This window comes from Anser brachyrhynchus (genome assembly GCF_964034855.1).
Source record: "Anser brachyrhynchus genome assembly, chromosome: 16".
NCBI lineage: Eukaryota > Metazoa > Chordata > Aves > Anseriformes > Anatidae > Anser > Anser brachyrhynchus.
This window is the reverse complement of record NC_137734.1, coordinates 1,203,521-1,218,718: the sequence shown is the minus strand read 5'-3', so window position 1 is coordinate 1,218,718 and position 15,198 is coordinate 1,203,521. Positions and strand designations below refer to the sequence as shown.

Here is a 15,198-nt window from a genome sequence, read left to right as displayed (position 1 = left end):
ACTGACTTCAAGTTGGTCCCTTAGGCATTTAGCGTATATATCAATTTTGAGTTGTGTTGAGTAACTTGAGGCTTCCACAAGCCAGCATATTGCAGGTCTGTCTTGTTGGTGTTCAGATGAATGCTAATATTAATCTTGCCCACACTTTAAAGTAGTTCCCTGTGTATATTAGAGCGTTAAACCTTCAGCTGTTTTACAGCTGAAGTCATTCTATTTGGGGAATCAGTTAACTGGCAAATGACTCTGTTCGCTGCTTCCCTGGCTCCTGCTAGCACCATTATCCTGGCTAAAGATGCATTGTCTCCCAGCCAGTCTAGTGTGGCTAGTAGAGCTAAATATAGGTCAAATGCTCTAATGTGCTAGAGGGCAAAACTTCCAATATTGTTAAAGAGGTGATCAAATCTAGATTAAACTTCACTAAGAATGATTTCTTCCCTTAGCATCGTAATAGGCTTTCAAGACTTGTAAGACTGTGTAGGCTTTTACCTCATCTTGAGAGATGATAAAGGTAGAATGCCCTTTGCGAGCTAAATTGAAAGATGAACGTTTACTGTACCTGAAGATTTTTTTTGGCAGGATTTCCCCTGAAAAGTGAAATGCTGGGGGGGTACAGCAGTCTACTGCAATCTACTGCCAGCAGTGAGAAAGTGTTTTGTAGGAGTATATTAAACTCCAGCTCTTCTAATGGAAGGTTTCCCTGCCCGTGGCAGGGGGATTGGAGCTAGATCTATAAGGTCCCTTCCAACTCAAACCATTCTATGATATTGTATGAAAGAACACCAGCCTCAAAAAGGAGGAAAAGAAAATTTAAAGTGTAAGAACATGAGGATTCTTGTTTGGTTGTGTAGCTTTAAGTATTGTGCAGTTAGGGAGTGAGTGACTAAGGAACTCAGGAACAAGGGATTTTGTATAAGCATGTTAGTACTAAAAAGTGAGTGGTGGTGGAGCAGCAGAGCTGCTTTAAAGTGGTGAGCTAAAAGGCAAGGCTTCTTCTAGCCTAAGCTTTAGCTTTTCCTTCTCTCCAGAGGACCTTATGTATGTGACAGAACTGAGCCTGAAAGATCAACTTAGTTGTACAGGATGGCTTAAGTCATTTTTTTTAACTGACTTTGCCAATAGCCCCATGTTGCTGAACTGAGGGTAGCTTTGTTGGAGTGATGCTGTCAACAGCCTGGCCAAAGAGGCCATTACAAGTAGCTACTGCCAGCCCTGCTGGCATACAGCTTACAAGAATGACAGGAGCAAGAAGAACTTGTAAGTATCCTCTTCCTGATGGAAACTGCTCAGATTTGCATGGATCTGACCAAAGGTGTGTGGATTTTTTCTCAGTCTGCCTTAAACTTGTTGCTGTCTCAGTGGAGCTATTCCATCTGATCTGCTAGACAGAGAAATCGGGACCCTGAATGTGCAGTCAAGGAAACTTCTGCAGCCTTAAATGCCAGTTCCTGTGAAGCAGGCAGCGTGTGGGCAGCAGGAGCTGTAAATATTCATGGCAAGGCAGAGGAAAGCCTGAACGCTGCTGAGCAGTGGAAGAATGTACAGGCAAGCAAGATAACAAGGCGGCTGAGCTGGAGCAGATATCGATCCGTGAATGATGGAGCAACTGGATTTCCGTGATGGCCTTACATGGCTCCTGCTTCAGCCTTGAGGAAGGGTTCATATGCCTGACAGCTTGTCAGTTTTTTTCCAGCTATATCATTGGGTCTAATAAAAGATATTACCCCTTCCTGCAGCCAGGGCCTCTTATATTCCCCATACACTGCAAACTTGGTGAAAGGTGGCCGCAAGCGGCCATGCTGTGCGTGGTATGGGGCTTCTGGCAAGGCTGGTGGCAGCCACCCTGCAGCTTCTCACAAGCTGGGTGGTGTGTGCCTAGTGTAAGCTGCCCTCTTAACTAGGAGGGAAGCATTGTCATGCTTGTAAAAACTGCTTTAGTGTAGGAAATGTGTAAATAAGGGGTGTCTTGGAGCTGACTGTCAGTCACAAAGGGGTTTGGTTAAGGCTTCAGGAATGAAATGGGCAGATGACAGCTTGTCCCACTAGAGTGGAAGTGGGAGAATCAAGTTACAGGAACGGAGCAGTAGATCAGGATTTAACCAAGTTTTAGCACATGCCTTTAGACTTGGGGTAGGTTGACAAAGTGATGTAAAATCTGTGTACTTTCTGTGTGTATTTTGTGATTTTTGTTTTTTTAAATATCTTTGTTTTTTAAATATATTCAAAACTTGTCACCAAGGCATGCTCATAAAGCTGATGAATGGGATCAGGTATAGTCAAGTAGAACTTTACCCAGCCCAGCTTCACGTCTAATATAAACTCTCTGCTGTTCTTCTAAGTTCTGTTTCTGTGAAGTAATTTGCTGAACTCAGACTAGAACAGGAATTAAGCCGCAGTATTTCCTGGACTTCATCTTGAAGGGTAGCTGAGAACTGGAAGCTGTTAGCTGGTGAAGGAGATTGTTATTAAAAGGCTTGATTACACTCTCAACCTCGGCCTCAGTTCTCATTCACTTCTCCGCAGGGTATCTCGTCGGCTGTCGGCACTGGCCTGGTGGGTGCAAATATGAACGAGCTGTGCCTGGCACAGAGAGCACCAAGCAGGCACCAAGCACCCTCTGTCTGCCTCCGTGCCCAGGGGCAGAGTGGCTGCAGGACTCAGTCCTGTTCTTTCCATCTCCACGGGTCTGTGCCCGGTGTGTCCTGGTGCTGCTGTTGGCTGGGATGCTGTGGGCAGCGCCTGCTCTCGAGCCGCTGCGTTGCTCCGGGAAGGTTTTCTTTTGACTGCTAGGACTTTTCCCCATCACCTTGATTGGACTTGTCACCCAGGATCACGGCTTGCCCAGGGAAGTCCGGAGTGCTGATGGAAGCAGTTAAGCTGTTGACTGCGTGTCTGGGTTGGCCCCACGGGGCTGGGGTGCCCGGCTTGTGTTACAGCCTGTGGCCAGGGCTCAGGTGGGGACGTCGCTCTCGCCTGGCCCCCATCTGCTCAATTTAGCCGAGGTGTAGAGTTTCCTGGAGAACGGACGGGCCTTGGCCCAGCACAGAACCTTCCTTACCCGTGAAAAGCGTAAAGGTTAAAGTGTGCTGCCGGAGTTGTGACAACCGCGTAGCTAGGGAACGGGCGTGCTTGATGCTGTGCCAGATCGCCCCAGGACAGCCTGTTTTCCAGCTGCAGGCAACGCAGGCTCTGGCTCAAGCTGCTGAATGGGGAGGGAAAACACCCCACAGCCTCAGTAACCTCTGCGGGGGCTGGTTTGCTTCCATGCTCCCCAGGGACCTGGGAGCTCTGTGCTGGTCGTCTGGGGGCTTTTTGAGCCAGCGTGTCCCAAATCCCAGTGTGTGGGCAGCTGCTGCCTTCCTGCAGTGCTACAGCTCTTCCTTGTGAGAGGACTGTCTTCACCCAGCTCATTTCCCTTTGCCTGCAAATGTTTTCCCCTAATAGCACCAAACCACCTCTTCCTTCACCCTCCTTTAGGAAGAACCCTCTCATGGCTTCCCAGCTCTGCCGTGCCTGCTCTTGGAGCTCTGCGTCCTCACCTCGTCCTCAGGCGGCTTCTTACAAGAGTCTAAGACTGGAAGTGCCAGAGGAAAGCCCGCTGGGCTCCAGGGGGTGCTCTTGGTGGCTTTTGTCACGGCCAGGGCTTACAGCACCCGCTGCTCCCAGAGGCCTGCCCAGCTACGGGCTGCGGCATGTGGGCCGCTTCTCTCTCACCGAGGACTGGAGGCGCTTCCTTACCGCGAGGGCAGGGAGGAGAAGGCCGGCGAAGAGGTGGTGAAATGACGGGGAGGTGGCCTCCGGGTGCCTGGCAGCCGTGGTGTGAAGGAGCCCTTCCCTGATTGCCCCGCGTACCTGCGGTTCTCCAACCTCCACCCGTACGCGGCTGCACCAGCACCCCAGTCACCACCTTGTGGGGTGGTGGAAGCGGCTTATCTGCTCCTGTGTGACCCCCGTTGGTTCTCTGCTAAAGGCCTGCCCCTGCCTTTGATGTCTGCAGAGACCCGTGAGAGCTGAGCCGGGCTTGCTGAGGCCACGGACCTGGGCTGCAGGGGATGCCCAGGGGCGGTTCAGGAGCCCCCGGCTGCATCCTTCAGAGCAACCCCTGCTGCTTGCGGTGTGATCCTGAGGGATCTGCCTGAGCTGCTGCTGCTGAGCAGCTGCCGCGTTTGCCTTCAGAACCAGCCGGGCTCCGTGGGGAAGCAGCTCCAGCCCCACGTTTCCCCCACGTTTCATTTTCTCCTTGGCTTAAACCTCACCCTGAGCTCCTTGTGTGACGGGACCGAGGCCCTGCAGGGGCCGTGGCTGCTCCTAGGGGGGAGCAGGGAGGAAAATCCCTTGGGAGCGGGTGGAAAGGGGCTCATCCAGCACCACAGCCGGGGCAGGGCATGGCAGCACCAGCTCCTTCCTGAGGCTTTCCAGCTGCAGCCCCCAGCAAGTGCCACGTCTCTCCCGTGCAGGATGCGCGCCCAGCCTCGGGCTTTGGGTGCTGCCGGGGGAGGCTTCCCAGCGGGGCTGCCTCCAGGAGCACGGGGCTGCTCTTCCCTTTCCGAGTCCCTGTGCTGTAGTTGCAGCCCTGGGCGTGCTGCTCACATGATGGAGGTAGGTAATGGTTTAAAAAGAAGTCTCCATTGTACAAACCAGCTGGTTCTGCTCATAGCCGGAGCACAAAGGAAAAGGTTACGGCCGAGCTCGGATGGGGCCCTGCCAGGAGCATTCCCAGGGCCCAGCCCTGACAGCAGGGCCAGTTTGGAGGCAGAAATAGCAACAGCCCCAGCCCTCCAGGTTTGTTCTTCTAGATAATCACTTCCTCAGGCTGCTGCCAGGAGGCTGCCTCCCAGCTGAGCACCTTGCTGGGGTCGTGCAGCTGCTGGAGCAGGGCCACGGCAGCCCGGCTTCACCCCAGCCCACGACCACACGGGCTGGGGACAACGTGGGGAGGCACCTCGGGCACCTCTCTGCCCTACCCGGAGCTCCGCATCCCCCTCCAGGGCTGGGTGCAGCGGGAAGAGAAACGGCCCCGGGGCTCCAGCCTGGTCCCCGGTTCCTCCGTTAAGAAGCAGGGCACGGGGTCGGCTGGCAGCGGGGTGGGTGGGCAGGCCGTGCTTCACCTCTTGTTTTCCACTGCAGCTGATTAGGAAAGAGGACGGGCCAGGTCCTTTACAAGGCTGATCCTGGAGCTTTTCCCATCCAGGTTTGCTATAAGGCTTTTTTTTGGCAGTGGGGTTTGTGCAACGATCAGAAACCCCAATATGGCTGAGTCCCCTTCCCGCAGGAGGCAGAGCTTAGCAGAAGCACCGTCCCCTTGTGTTGCCCCCCATCATCGCCCAAACCCCTTCCCCCTGCTGTCACCCTTTGCATCCTCCCTGGGGTGCCCTGGGTGAGCTGAGCACGGCTCCCGGTCACCCCATGGGGGCCTCAGCCCAGCTCCATCCCCACACCCCGCACCGTGCTGCGCCGAGCCCCGTGCGGAGCAGCAGGGGTCCGGCGTCGGCAGGACCCGAGCCTTGGTGGTGCCCCCGCTGTGGAGCTCAGGGGGAGGCGTTTGGCCGTGGCAGGGGATCCCTGCGGTGCTCTTGGCAGTGAGGCCAGCGCTCGGCCGGCCCCGTGCTGTGGGATGGTGCCCCCCAGGAGCGGGGCTCCCCAGCAGGGTAGGCGAGGAGCCGAGCAGCTGGAGGGCAGCCAGGAGCCCCGGGCAGCTCCGGGAGCAGATGCCTGACCCTGGGCACCCTGGGGCATCTCTCTTGTCCTGCTGCGAGCTGCTCTCGCTGTTTTATTGCCCGTCACCAAGCCGAGACCTCTGCTGTCCCCCCTCAAAGGAGCAACAGATGCAGGTGGAGAGGGCTGAGCCCTTCCTCCAGGCTGCCCTGGCATTCCTGCGGCCACTGTGTGATAAATCGGTGTGCTGGGTTTTTAATAGTTGGTATTACTGGAGTGCTTTCACCCAGCAGGGCTGGCAGGGGAGGGCTGGGTCCAGTTACCCCGGGGTTCCTCCTGCAAACCTCAAATGACCACCTCCACCCCCAGCAGAAACCCGAGAGACGGAGTCTGCGTGCCCTTGAGCAATGCTTTCCTCACCTTAAGTTTCAAAGATTTAAAGTAAACAAGGCTCTGCTGGCTGGGGGAGTGAGGTGAAAACCTGGTGCAGCCTTTGGGACCGAATCATCTTCAGGCCCCAAAGCCCTGCTCCGCACCTCTGGCAGGGGCTCTCTGTGCCCGTGCGCCTGCACGCAGCCTGACCCGTCCACCAGCACCCCCGGGTCCTTTTTTTCTCTTCCCGATCCCCCAAAATGTTCATTTAGATTCCCCATTGCTGCCTCTCAGCTGGTTCCCGAAGGCAGCTGCAGCAGCGACAGGGGCTGGTGCCGCGGCTCCGTGCTGACGTCCCTTTTGCTTTGGGCCCCCGGCAGCGCTGCCCGGTGCTGGCCGTGCCCGCAGGCACCGCACGGCGCTGGGGGAGCCGAAGGTCCCCTGGAGCCGCTGCCCCAGGGGCTGGCCCCAGCGGCGTGGGACCCTGCGCAGAGCTGGGGGTGCCCGTGTGGGGCTGCCTCGTGCCCTCCCTGCCGTGCTGGTGGGGCGCTGAGCGGTGAGCCGTGCCCGGGCAGCTCCGGCACCGCTCGCTGCCTGTGCGCGCTGCCGGCCGGCGGGAGCACGAAGAGTGGCGTGTCCTTTGAACGGGCTCCAGCAGCGACAGGTGCTGGGAAAGGCGACGCGGGACGGCTCCTGCTGGTGTAAAGGATACTCCTCTCTGCCCGCACTAATCCAGCTCTGTTACACCCAGTATAGAAGGGGGTGCTCCGGCCAGGCGCTGCCACAGCGCCGATGCTGCTCTCCTGACTGCCCTCTGCCCCGGGGACCCCAGGTAAAGGGGGCAGGAGGGGCTGTGCGGGTGGGCAACGGGGTCCCTGTAGCCTTCGGGGTCCCTGTAGCCACCGGTCCCGTGCCAGGGGCAGCGGGGTGGCCCTGGGGACAGCCAAGCCCTGAAGCCAGGGAGCCGAGGCTGCGGGGAGTGGGGACAGCTCAGCCTCACGCTGCTCCCTGCCAGCAGCCCACAGCTCCGAGCCCAGTAAAACCAGCAAGCGGCTGCCCCACTGCCAGAGCGGTTGCCGGTGGGTTTGTTCCCAGCAGGGTCAGGGTTGCAGGGGCCAGGGCAGAGCCGCGGTGCTGGGCTGGGGGCTGGTGCTGCCGGCCTGGCAGCTGTGCTGGCACACGGGCACCCATGGGTGCTGCCTAAACCCCTAGGTGTGGGACCACTTGGGTGGGAGCTGCCGGGACCCCCAGCAGACGGGGCTGTGCTCTGCCGGCAGCTCCCGGGGATGCTCCCCTCGCCCCCTCCCCATGTGGGCACCCGGCGTCCCCTGCCCCCCACGGGGGGACGCAGCCTTCGTTTGGCACCCCGGCCGTGCCGGCTGCCTGCGCGGCGCCGTGGCAGCGACAGGTGCCGGTGTCAGGCCATCGATCAGTCACTGCACAGCAAATATCGGGGCACAACGGGACGGTGCAGGGAGCGGGGGGGGGGGCTGCACGGGGCTTGTCCCCGTGCCACCAGCGAGGGAAGCCCTGGGGCTGCGGGAGAGGAGCCCCCCCGGGAGCCTCGCCGTGCCCGGAGCCGCCAGCTCGCCTCTTCTCTCCCGCAGGAGCCTCGCCGACCCGGGGCAGCCGCCTCCGGCCGCGGAGTGCCCATGGAGCAGGACGGCGTGGTGGGCAGCGCGGCCGATGCCGGGGGGGCTGGGAGCACGGCCCCCCCCGGAGCAGAGGCCAGCACAAGCCCGCGTGCCCCCCCAGACACAGAGCCCGCAGAGGGGAAGGGGCCGGCTGCTGCCCAGGCTCAGGGTGCAGGGCAGGAAGAGCCCGGGAAGGAGAAGGCTGCGGCTGCTGAGGGTCGGGATGCGGGGAGAAAGGAGCCTGCCAAGGAGGAGCCCACGGGAGGGGAGGCAGAGCCCCCGGAGAAGGGTCCGGCTGCTGCTGGGGCTCGGGACGGAGGAAAGGAAGAGCCCGTGAAGGGGAAAGCCCTGCCTGAGGGAGAGCCCCAAGGAGGAACGGCAGAGCCCGCAGAGGGGAAGGTGCCGGCTGCTGCCCAGGCTCGGGGTGCGGGGAAGGGAGAGCCCCCCAGGAAGGCTGAGGCTGCAGCAGAGCCCCAGGCAGGGAAGGCAGCACAGCCTGCGCAGGAGAAGGGCCCGGCTGGAGCAGGGGCTCAGCAAGGAGGCAAGGAAGAGCCCACGGAGAAAGCCGGAGGTGTTCCAGAGGCTGAGGGTGGAGGAAAAACAGAGCCCACGGCAGGGAAGGCTCCAGCTGTGGTGGAGGCTGAAGGAGGGAAGGCAGAGCCCGCAGAGGGGACAGCACAGGCTCGGGATGGAGCAGGGGAAGAGCCTGTGAAGGAGAAGGCGCCCGCTGCTGCAAAGGCTCAGGAGGGAGGGAAGAAAGCTGCAAAGGCAGAGAAGACCCCAGCTGCAAAAAAGCCTGCAAAGGAGAAGGCCCCAGCTGCGGCAAAGGCACAGGATGGGGAGAAGACAGCAGAAAAGGTGGAGAAAACCTCGGCTGCAAAGAAAACTCAGGATGGAGGCAAAGAAGCTCCTGTGAAGGAGAAAGCCACAGCAGCTCCCGCAAAGGCTCAGGATGGAGGCAAAGGAGAGCCTCCGAAGGAAGAAGCCACAGCAGCTGCTGCAAAGGCTCAGGATGGAGAGAAGAAAGACACAAAGGAGGAAAAGGCCCCAGCAACAGCAACGACCCAGGATGGGGGCAAGGCGCCCACGAAAGAGGAGGCCCCAGCCGCTGCAGAGGCTCAGGCTGAAGGGGAGAAAGCGGCCGGTGCGGAGGTGACGAGCAAGCAGCAGCCACCGAGGGGCCCCGAGCCCGCGCGCCCGGCTCTGCTGCAGAGCCTGAGCTGCCCGGCCGCCTGCCAAAGGTACCCATGGGAAGCATCCCCCCGGGGCTGCCCAGCGAGCTGGTGCCCTCCGAGGAGGGGGTCCCCTCCCTGGGGTCCCACGGGGCAGAGGTGGGGGCCGGGCGCGGGGTCGGGGTGCTGCTCACCTCCTGCTCCTGCTTCCAGGGAGGAGCGGCCCGGGGCGGAGGTGGCTGCGATGGAGATGATACCGGAGGAGACCGCGGTGGCACCAGCAATGGAAGGTCTGGTGGAGCCCGCCCCGGCCCAGGGGGACCTGCGGCCCCCCGGGCAGCCTGACCCCGCGGGCAGCGCTGGCGTCCCGCAGGAGAGGACATTGCCCGGTGCCGCAGGGCAGCCCCAGCCCCAGCCCGCTTCGGAGCCTCCCGGGGATGCGGAGCAGCCTGGCCCCGGTGCCGCGGGGCAGCCGTCCTCGACAGAGGGAGAGCCACCCCCCAGCCCCTACCTCACCCCCGATTTTGGGAAGGAAGACCCTTTCGAGATACTGGGTAAGGCTGCGCCGCCCCCCAGCCTCGTGCTCTGTGCTTTGTCCCCAGCCCGGTGGCGGTGGCACCCTGGGACCCTGCACGGGGCGGCAGCCCAGGGGTCTGCCATGTCTCCGCCGCTGCCCTCCCGGGACACCGGCTCATGCTCCTGGCTCGTCGCCCACCGGCAGCCTTCGAGCTCCGGTTTCACTGTAAACAGGGCTAAATGCGGCGTGTCCCCTCCCCAGGCTTCTCCCAGCCGAGCCTGGCACGCGTGGCGCTGCCCGGGGCTGCCCGGCGGGACGAGGAGCCTGTCCTGCCGCGGGAGTGACAGCCGCCGCCTGGCCGCTGGCGAGGGACAGCGTGTCCCGTGTCCTGCGCCGCCGTCCTTGGGGGCACGGCGGGGTGGCTGCGCCAAGCCCTCGGGCGGAGGGTGCTGGGGGGAGGGGGTCCCCGCGAGGGCCAGCTCCTGCCGAGGTGGGGAGTGCGGGTGCGTGGGGTGCCCCAGAGTGGGTCTGTCCTGGGTGGGCGAGCAGGACGTGGTGGCACGGAGGGGGTGGCACGGAGGGAGCGAGCGAAACGTGCAGCGGGGTGGCAAGGAGGGGCAAGTGTGCCAGGCAGGATGGTGGCCACGGGGGGAGACACGCAGCAGCGTGGCCTGGAAAGGGCGAGCGTGACACGCGTGGTGGTGGCCCACGGGTGGCGAGCAGACACATGGCAGGGTGACACGCAGCAGGGTGACACACGGCAGGGTGACACGCGGCAGGGTGACACGCAGCAGGGTGACACACAGCAGGGTGACACACAGCAGGGCGATGCTGCGGGCAGTGCTGGGGGTGCCGGGCAGCTGCTGGGGGCCCCTGACTTGCAGGAGGCACTGGGTGAGCTCCCAGCACGGGGCACCCCAGGGTCCCGGCAGCGGGGTCCCCCGGCTGGCAGCTCCCTTCTCACCCCCTCCTCTCTCGGCAGACGACGTCCCCCCGCCACCCGCGCCCTTTGCGCACCGCATCGTCACGCTGCGGTCGGCCAACGTCAGCTCCCAGTTCAGCCTCAGCTCCAAGGAGATCCTGGGGGGGTAAGGAGGGGTCCTGGGCTGCGGGAGGGCCGAGGATGCCTGGCTCTCCCCCAGCTCTGAGCAGCGAAGGGGTCCCTGGGGAACCTCCAGCGCCCGGCTCGGAGCAATGCCCCTGCCTGCAGCAGGACCCTCTGGCTGCGGAGGGGCTGGTGCAGGATGGGTGCGGGGGGAGCGGGGAGCTGCTGCCGTGGGTGCTGGGGTCCCCAGGCGGCCGTGATGCCATCGACGCCTCTCCTGTTCCGCAGGGGCAAGTTTGGCGAAGTCCACACGTGCACCGAGAAGCAGACGGGGCTCAAGCTGGCTGCCAAAGTCATCAGGAAGCAGGGCGCCAAGGACAAGGTCTGACCGATGGGTGCGGGAGCGGGGGATCTCGAGGGTGCCAAGCTGGGGGGCTCCTCGTGGCCACGTGCCTGGTGGCTGCTGTCCCCCCCCCCGGGGCTGTGACCCAGCCCGGCCCCGTGCCGGTGGCTCGGCCGGGTCTGACACCAGCCCCCCGGCGGGGCTGCCGCCGCAGGAGATGGTGCTGCTGGAGATCGATGTGATGAACCAGCTGAACCACCGGAACCTCATCCAGCTCTACGACGCCATCGAGACGCCCCGGGAGATCATCCTCTTCATGGAGTTGTGAGTGCCGGGGCTGCGCTGCGAGGGGCACCATCGCGGGGGGCTGCGCCCGTCTCTGGCCGTGGGGCAGATGTCTCAGCCCCTGGCCGAGCAGAGGTGGCCGGCCCCGGGGAATGCCCCCAGCCTTGCTCGTCCCCTCGGGCACCTCCTGGTCTTGCTCAATGGCTGGGGCAGCATCTGCTCAGCCACGGCTGCGTTGAGGCTGGGGATGACCGGGTCCTCCCCATGTGGCCCCCGCTCCCCCTGCCTGGGCAGGCTGGGGCTGCTCTGCTCCGCGATCCCGGGGGGAGCGGGGGCGTCCGACCCCAATGTGCCCACGTCCCACCCTGGCTCTGCCGTGGCTGTTCCGAGGCAGCCTCCGCAGCAGCCTCCCTGCGGTGAGGCTGCGCCGAGGGCCGGGGGCTCTGCAGGAGGATGGCGTGGGGAGGGAACGCCGGGTGACCCGGGGACCCGTCCGTGCCCGTGCAGCATTGAGGGCGGCGAGCTCTTCGAGCGGATCGTCGACGACGACTACCACCTGACGGAGGTGGACTGCATGGTGTTCGTCCGGCAGATCTGCGAGGGCATCCGCTTCATGCACCACATGCGCGTCCTCCACCTCGACCTCAAGGTGCGGGGCCGGGGTGCTGGGGGCTCCCGATCCACCGCAGCTCCTCGCGTCCTCGTGGCCGGGACGTCCCCTCTGGGCCCTTGCCCTGGGAGCCGGGCTCTGACTGGGGGTCCCTGTCCCCGCAGCCCGAGAACATCCTCTGCGTCGCTGCCACCGGGCACATGGTGAAGATCATCGACTTCGGGCTGGCTCGAAGGTGCCGTGCTCCCCCTGTCCCTACCGGCTTCGTCTTCCTGCTGTTCCCGCTCCCACCTTCGCTTCTGCGTGCGGGGCGGTGCGGGGAGCACGGGGCCGGCCGCTCGTGGTGGCGGCCAGCCTGTCACCCTGCTGCTGAGCCCCCGCCCCGGCCACAGGTACAACCCCCAGGAGAAGCTGAAAGTGAACTTTGGCACCCCCGAGTTCCTCTCCCCTGAGGTGGTCAACTACGAGCAGGTCTCCTACTCGACGGACATGTGGAGCATGGGCGTCATCACCTACATGCTGTACGTCGGGGTCCCAGGGGGCTCGCAGCACCCTTCTGGGGGCTGGGGCTGAGCCCCCGCTGCTCCCCCCCGGCACAGGGCAGTCCCCAAGCCGGGTTAGCCCCGTGCAGGGGGAGTTTGGGCACCCCCTGCTCATCCGTCCCCCTCCGCTCCCCCAGCCTCAGCGGCCTCTCCCCCTTCTTGGGCGACAACGACACCGAGACGCTGAACAACGTCCTGGCTGCCAACTGGTACTTCGACGAGGAGGCCTTCGAGGGCATCTCCGACGAGGCCAAGGACTTTGTCTCAAACCTCATCATCAAAGAGAAAGGGTGCGATGCTGGGGGAGGCCGTGGTGGCCCCAGGGTGGGCACCTTCCATCTCCATGCTCTCGGCGCTGCCCAGCCCCTGCACTCCGTGTGCAGCCCCCTGTGCCGGGGCCAGCCGTGTCCCCAAAGCCCTGCCCTGGGTGCTGGCTGTCCCCAAGCAGAGCTCCCTGTCCCTCCAGGGTCACTAACCACAACCTAGACGCGCTGGACCGCTCACGGTCCCTCCTTGTCCCACCGGTCCCTGGGCTGATGGCCAGGGCACAGATGGGGGGCTCTTGGATGGCACAAGAAAGGGTCAGATGGGGGAAAGGGGCTTTGGGGCACCCGGGGTGACCCCCTCGCCTCTCGTCCCCAGCGGCCGGATGAGCGCAGGGCAGTGCCTGCAGCATCCCTGGCTCAACAACCTGGCAGAGAAGGCGAAGCGCTGCAACCGCCGCCTCAAGTCCCAGGTGCTGCTCAAGAAATACGTCATGCGGCGGCGCTGGAAGGTGCGTGGGGACGGGACGGGGGTCAACACCGCCCCGCTCTGCCGTCTGGGGGAGCTTGGGTGCCCCCAGGGTGGGATCTCCCCAAACACAGGTGCCTTTTTGACTCCCCTGAGCCCTTCCCAAGAGCACATTTTAGTGGCAGAAGTGGCGTCAGGACGGAGGGGAGGGAAGCTCCTGGGGCTGGCGTTAGCCCTGCACGTCTCTGCCGTGAAACCTGGTGCAGGCAGCGCCTGGGCGGCTGCCAGCTCCCCGGCCCAGCTCCCGAACCAGCCCTGGGAGTGCCGCTGGGCTCAGCCTCGAGGCCTGCAGCTGGACTCGTGCCTCTCCTCTTCCCGTTTACAGAAAAACTTCATTGGGGTGTGTGCTGCCAACCGGTTCAAGAAGATCACCAGCTCGGGGTCGCTGACGGCGCTGGGCGTCTGAGCGTGGGCCGGGGGCTGAGCACCGTGAGCCCAGAGGAACCGCTTGGAGAGGGGGCTCGGGGGCTGCCGAGCCCCATCCCGGGGCCGTGCCCGGGCCTCACCCCTGGACAGGAGCAGGACCTGGGCAGGGGCGGCCCCGCAGGCACCGCGCAGCCCCAGCTCTGCTCGTCAGCCGGCAGCTCCGGCCCCCGCTGCGCCTCGCCACGAAGCCACCGCCTCGCTCCTGCCCCGCCGCGTCCCCTGCGGCCGCTGCCCTGCCCCGGCACCGGGCACCGCGGGGCTGCTTGGGGCCCGGCCCCCGCGGGCTCCTCACCCGCAGCCGCCCTGCCTGGGCTCTCGGGGCTCGAGCCACCCCTGTCCCCAGCGAGCCGATGCTCCCGCCTGCATTGCCACGGACCGCGAGGTGGTTTCCACGCTCGTTCCTGGCACGGCAGCGCCACGCCGCAGCGCTCCCCGGCCTGCAGCAGCGCTCCCCACTCGCGCTGCTTTCCTGGGACTTCGCGGCAGCCCGCCGCCAGCGCCGCCGCCAGCCCGGCACGCTCACCACCACACGGGCACAAGGTTTGCACGCTCCGCTCGTAAACGCCACGGCCCTGCCGCACGATAGCTCTCGGACCCCGAGGTGCCCGCCGGCCCCGTGCGGTGCCGGGCTCTGCTCCCGCGGTGGGGAGCGGGTTTTTGTGGCGCAGGGGGTGGCGGAAGGCAGGTGCGGACCCGCACCCCGGGGACTCGGCGCAGGAGCCGGGGCCGCGGCATCGCCTCCGCGCCGCGCGGAAGCTGGAGCCGGCCCCGCGCTGCTGCTCGCGCCGGGAGGGCGGCGCGCACAGGAAGGGAGGAAGCGCCGAGCACGTTTCCAGGAGCGTCCCCAGCTGGGAGCCAGCGAGCGAAGAAGGAGGCTTTGTGTTCCTCCTCACCCCTGCCCTCCGCTCTGCCAGCGGGGGAGAAGCGCAGCCTCTCCTTCACGCGTTCCCCCCCCCGGCCAGATAAAGGCGAGCGAGGCGTCCTAATGCAGACCAGCTGGGCCGCGCTCCCCCCCCGCCCCGGCTCCTGGAAGGATTGCTTCAGCCCTGACCACCAACACACAGGAACTGCCGGCCGCCAGCGTCCCCCCGCCGCCAGCGGGGCCGTGCCGGGGCCGCCGTGCCGGGGCAGCGGGTGCTGCGCCCGCTCCTCGCCCAGCCCTCGCCCCCTCTCCCCGTGGCTCTTCCATTCCCGTGAGCCCCCTCCTCGCAGCGCGGCCAGGGGACGGCGGCCCCCAGCTTTGCGGCCTCCAGCCTTGCCCAGTGCTGGCTGGCACCGGGATCCCCCCCCAGCTTTGTTTTTTGCCATGGAGTGAGGGCTGTGCGCGCGCCGGGGCTGCCGGTGCCCTCCGTGGCTGCTGCAGAGCCCTTGCTGCTTGGCCCAGGGCAGAGACAGGGGCAGGCAGCGGCCCCCCAGCCCCGCTGGTGGCAGCAGGTGGATGTGGCTTTGGGCTCGGCGCCCCGGCCCCTGCCCGGGCTAGCAGCATGGCTTGCAGGGCCCTGCCCGATGCGGGAGAGCTGCCTGCGCGCTCGGCTTCTTGTAAATAAATGTACAGGTCTGAGAGCAGCCCCGCGTCTTGGGCACCGGCTGGGGGGGGAGCATTAAACCCCTGGGGGTGCACGGCCGGCAGGCAGGAGCTGAGGTCTGCAGCTAAACACGGGGACGGGAAGCTGGAGGAAAGGGGGATCGGGTGGGCAGATGGATGGAGGAGCGGATGGGTGGACGGACAGAAGGACAGAGGTGTCCTCACGGCTTCAGCACTGCCCAAGGCTCTGTGCCCAGGCAAAGGCTGGGGGGGGTCCCGCTGC

At 64.2% G+C, this 15,198-nt stretch overlaps 1 protein-coding gene across 7 annotated transcripts; it reads left to right on the top strand.

Moving 5' to 3' along the window:
- Positions 1 to 17: 17 nt before the first annotated feature.
- On the top strand, positions 18 to 14,955 carry MYLK2 (myosin light chain kinase 2). 7 transcript variants are annotated; one of them, XM_080558690.1, is made up of 12 exons: positions 18 to 6,856; positions 7,632 to 8,899; positions 9,044 to 9,384; positions 10,330 to 10,435; positions 10,681 to 10,774; positions 10,950 to 11,059; positions 11,528 to 11,669; positions 11,795 to 11,865; positions 12,023 to 12,151; positions 12,310 to 12,462; positions 12,815 to 12,947; positions 13,290 to 14,955. In XM_080558690.1, exons 2-12 carry the CDS (start codon positions 7,677 to 7,679, stop codon positions 13,368 to 13,370), a joined length of 2,583 nt encoding a protein of 860 aa, XP_080414816.1. In that variant the 5' UTR covers positions 18 to 6,856; positions 7,632 to 7,676; the 3' UTR covers positions 13,371 to 14,955. The 7 variants fall into 7 exon arrangements, with proteins under 7 accessions (XP_080414816.1, XP_080414815.1, XP_080414814.1 ...); XM_080558689.1 differs by having other exon boundaries at positions 12,815 to 14,955; XM_080558688.1 differs by having other exon boundaries at positions 18 to 8,899.
- The last annotated feature ends 243 nt before the right edge of the window (positions 14,956 to 15,198 follow it).

What these genes read in the sequence shown, in the direction of transcription:
- MYLK2 (XM_080558684.1), top strand. Translation starts at nt 7,311, where the DNA reads ATGCTCCCCTCGCCCCCTCCCCATGTGGGCACCCGGCGTCCCCTGCCC. An exon ending in ATCATCCTCTTCATGGAGTT is followed by an intron (nt 11,060 to 11,527) that starts GTGAGTGCCGGG and finishes GTGCCCGTGCAG; the next exon opens with CATTGAGGGCGGCGAGCTCT. An exon ending in CTCATCATCAAAGAGAAAGG is followed by an intron (nt 12,463 to 12,814) that starts GTGCGATGCTGG and finishes TCTCGTCCCCAG; the next exon opens with CGGCCGGATGAGCGCAGGGC.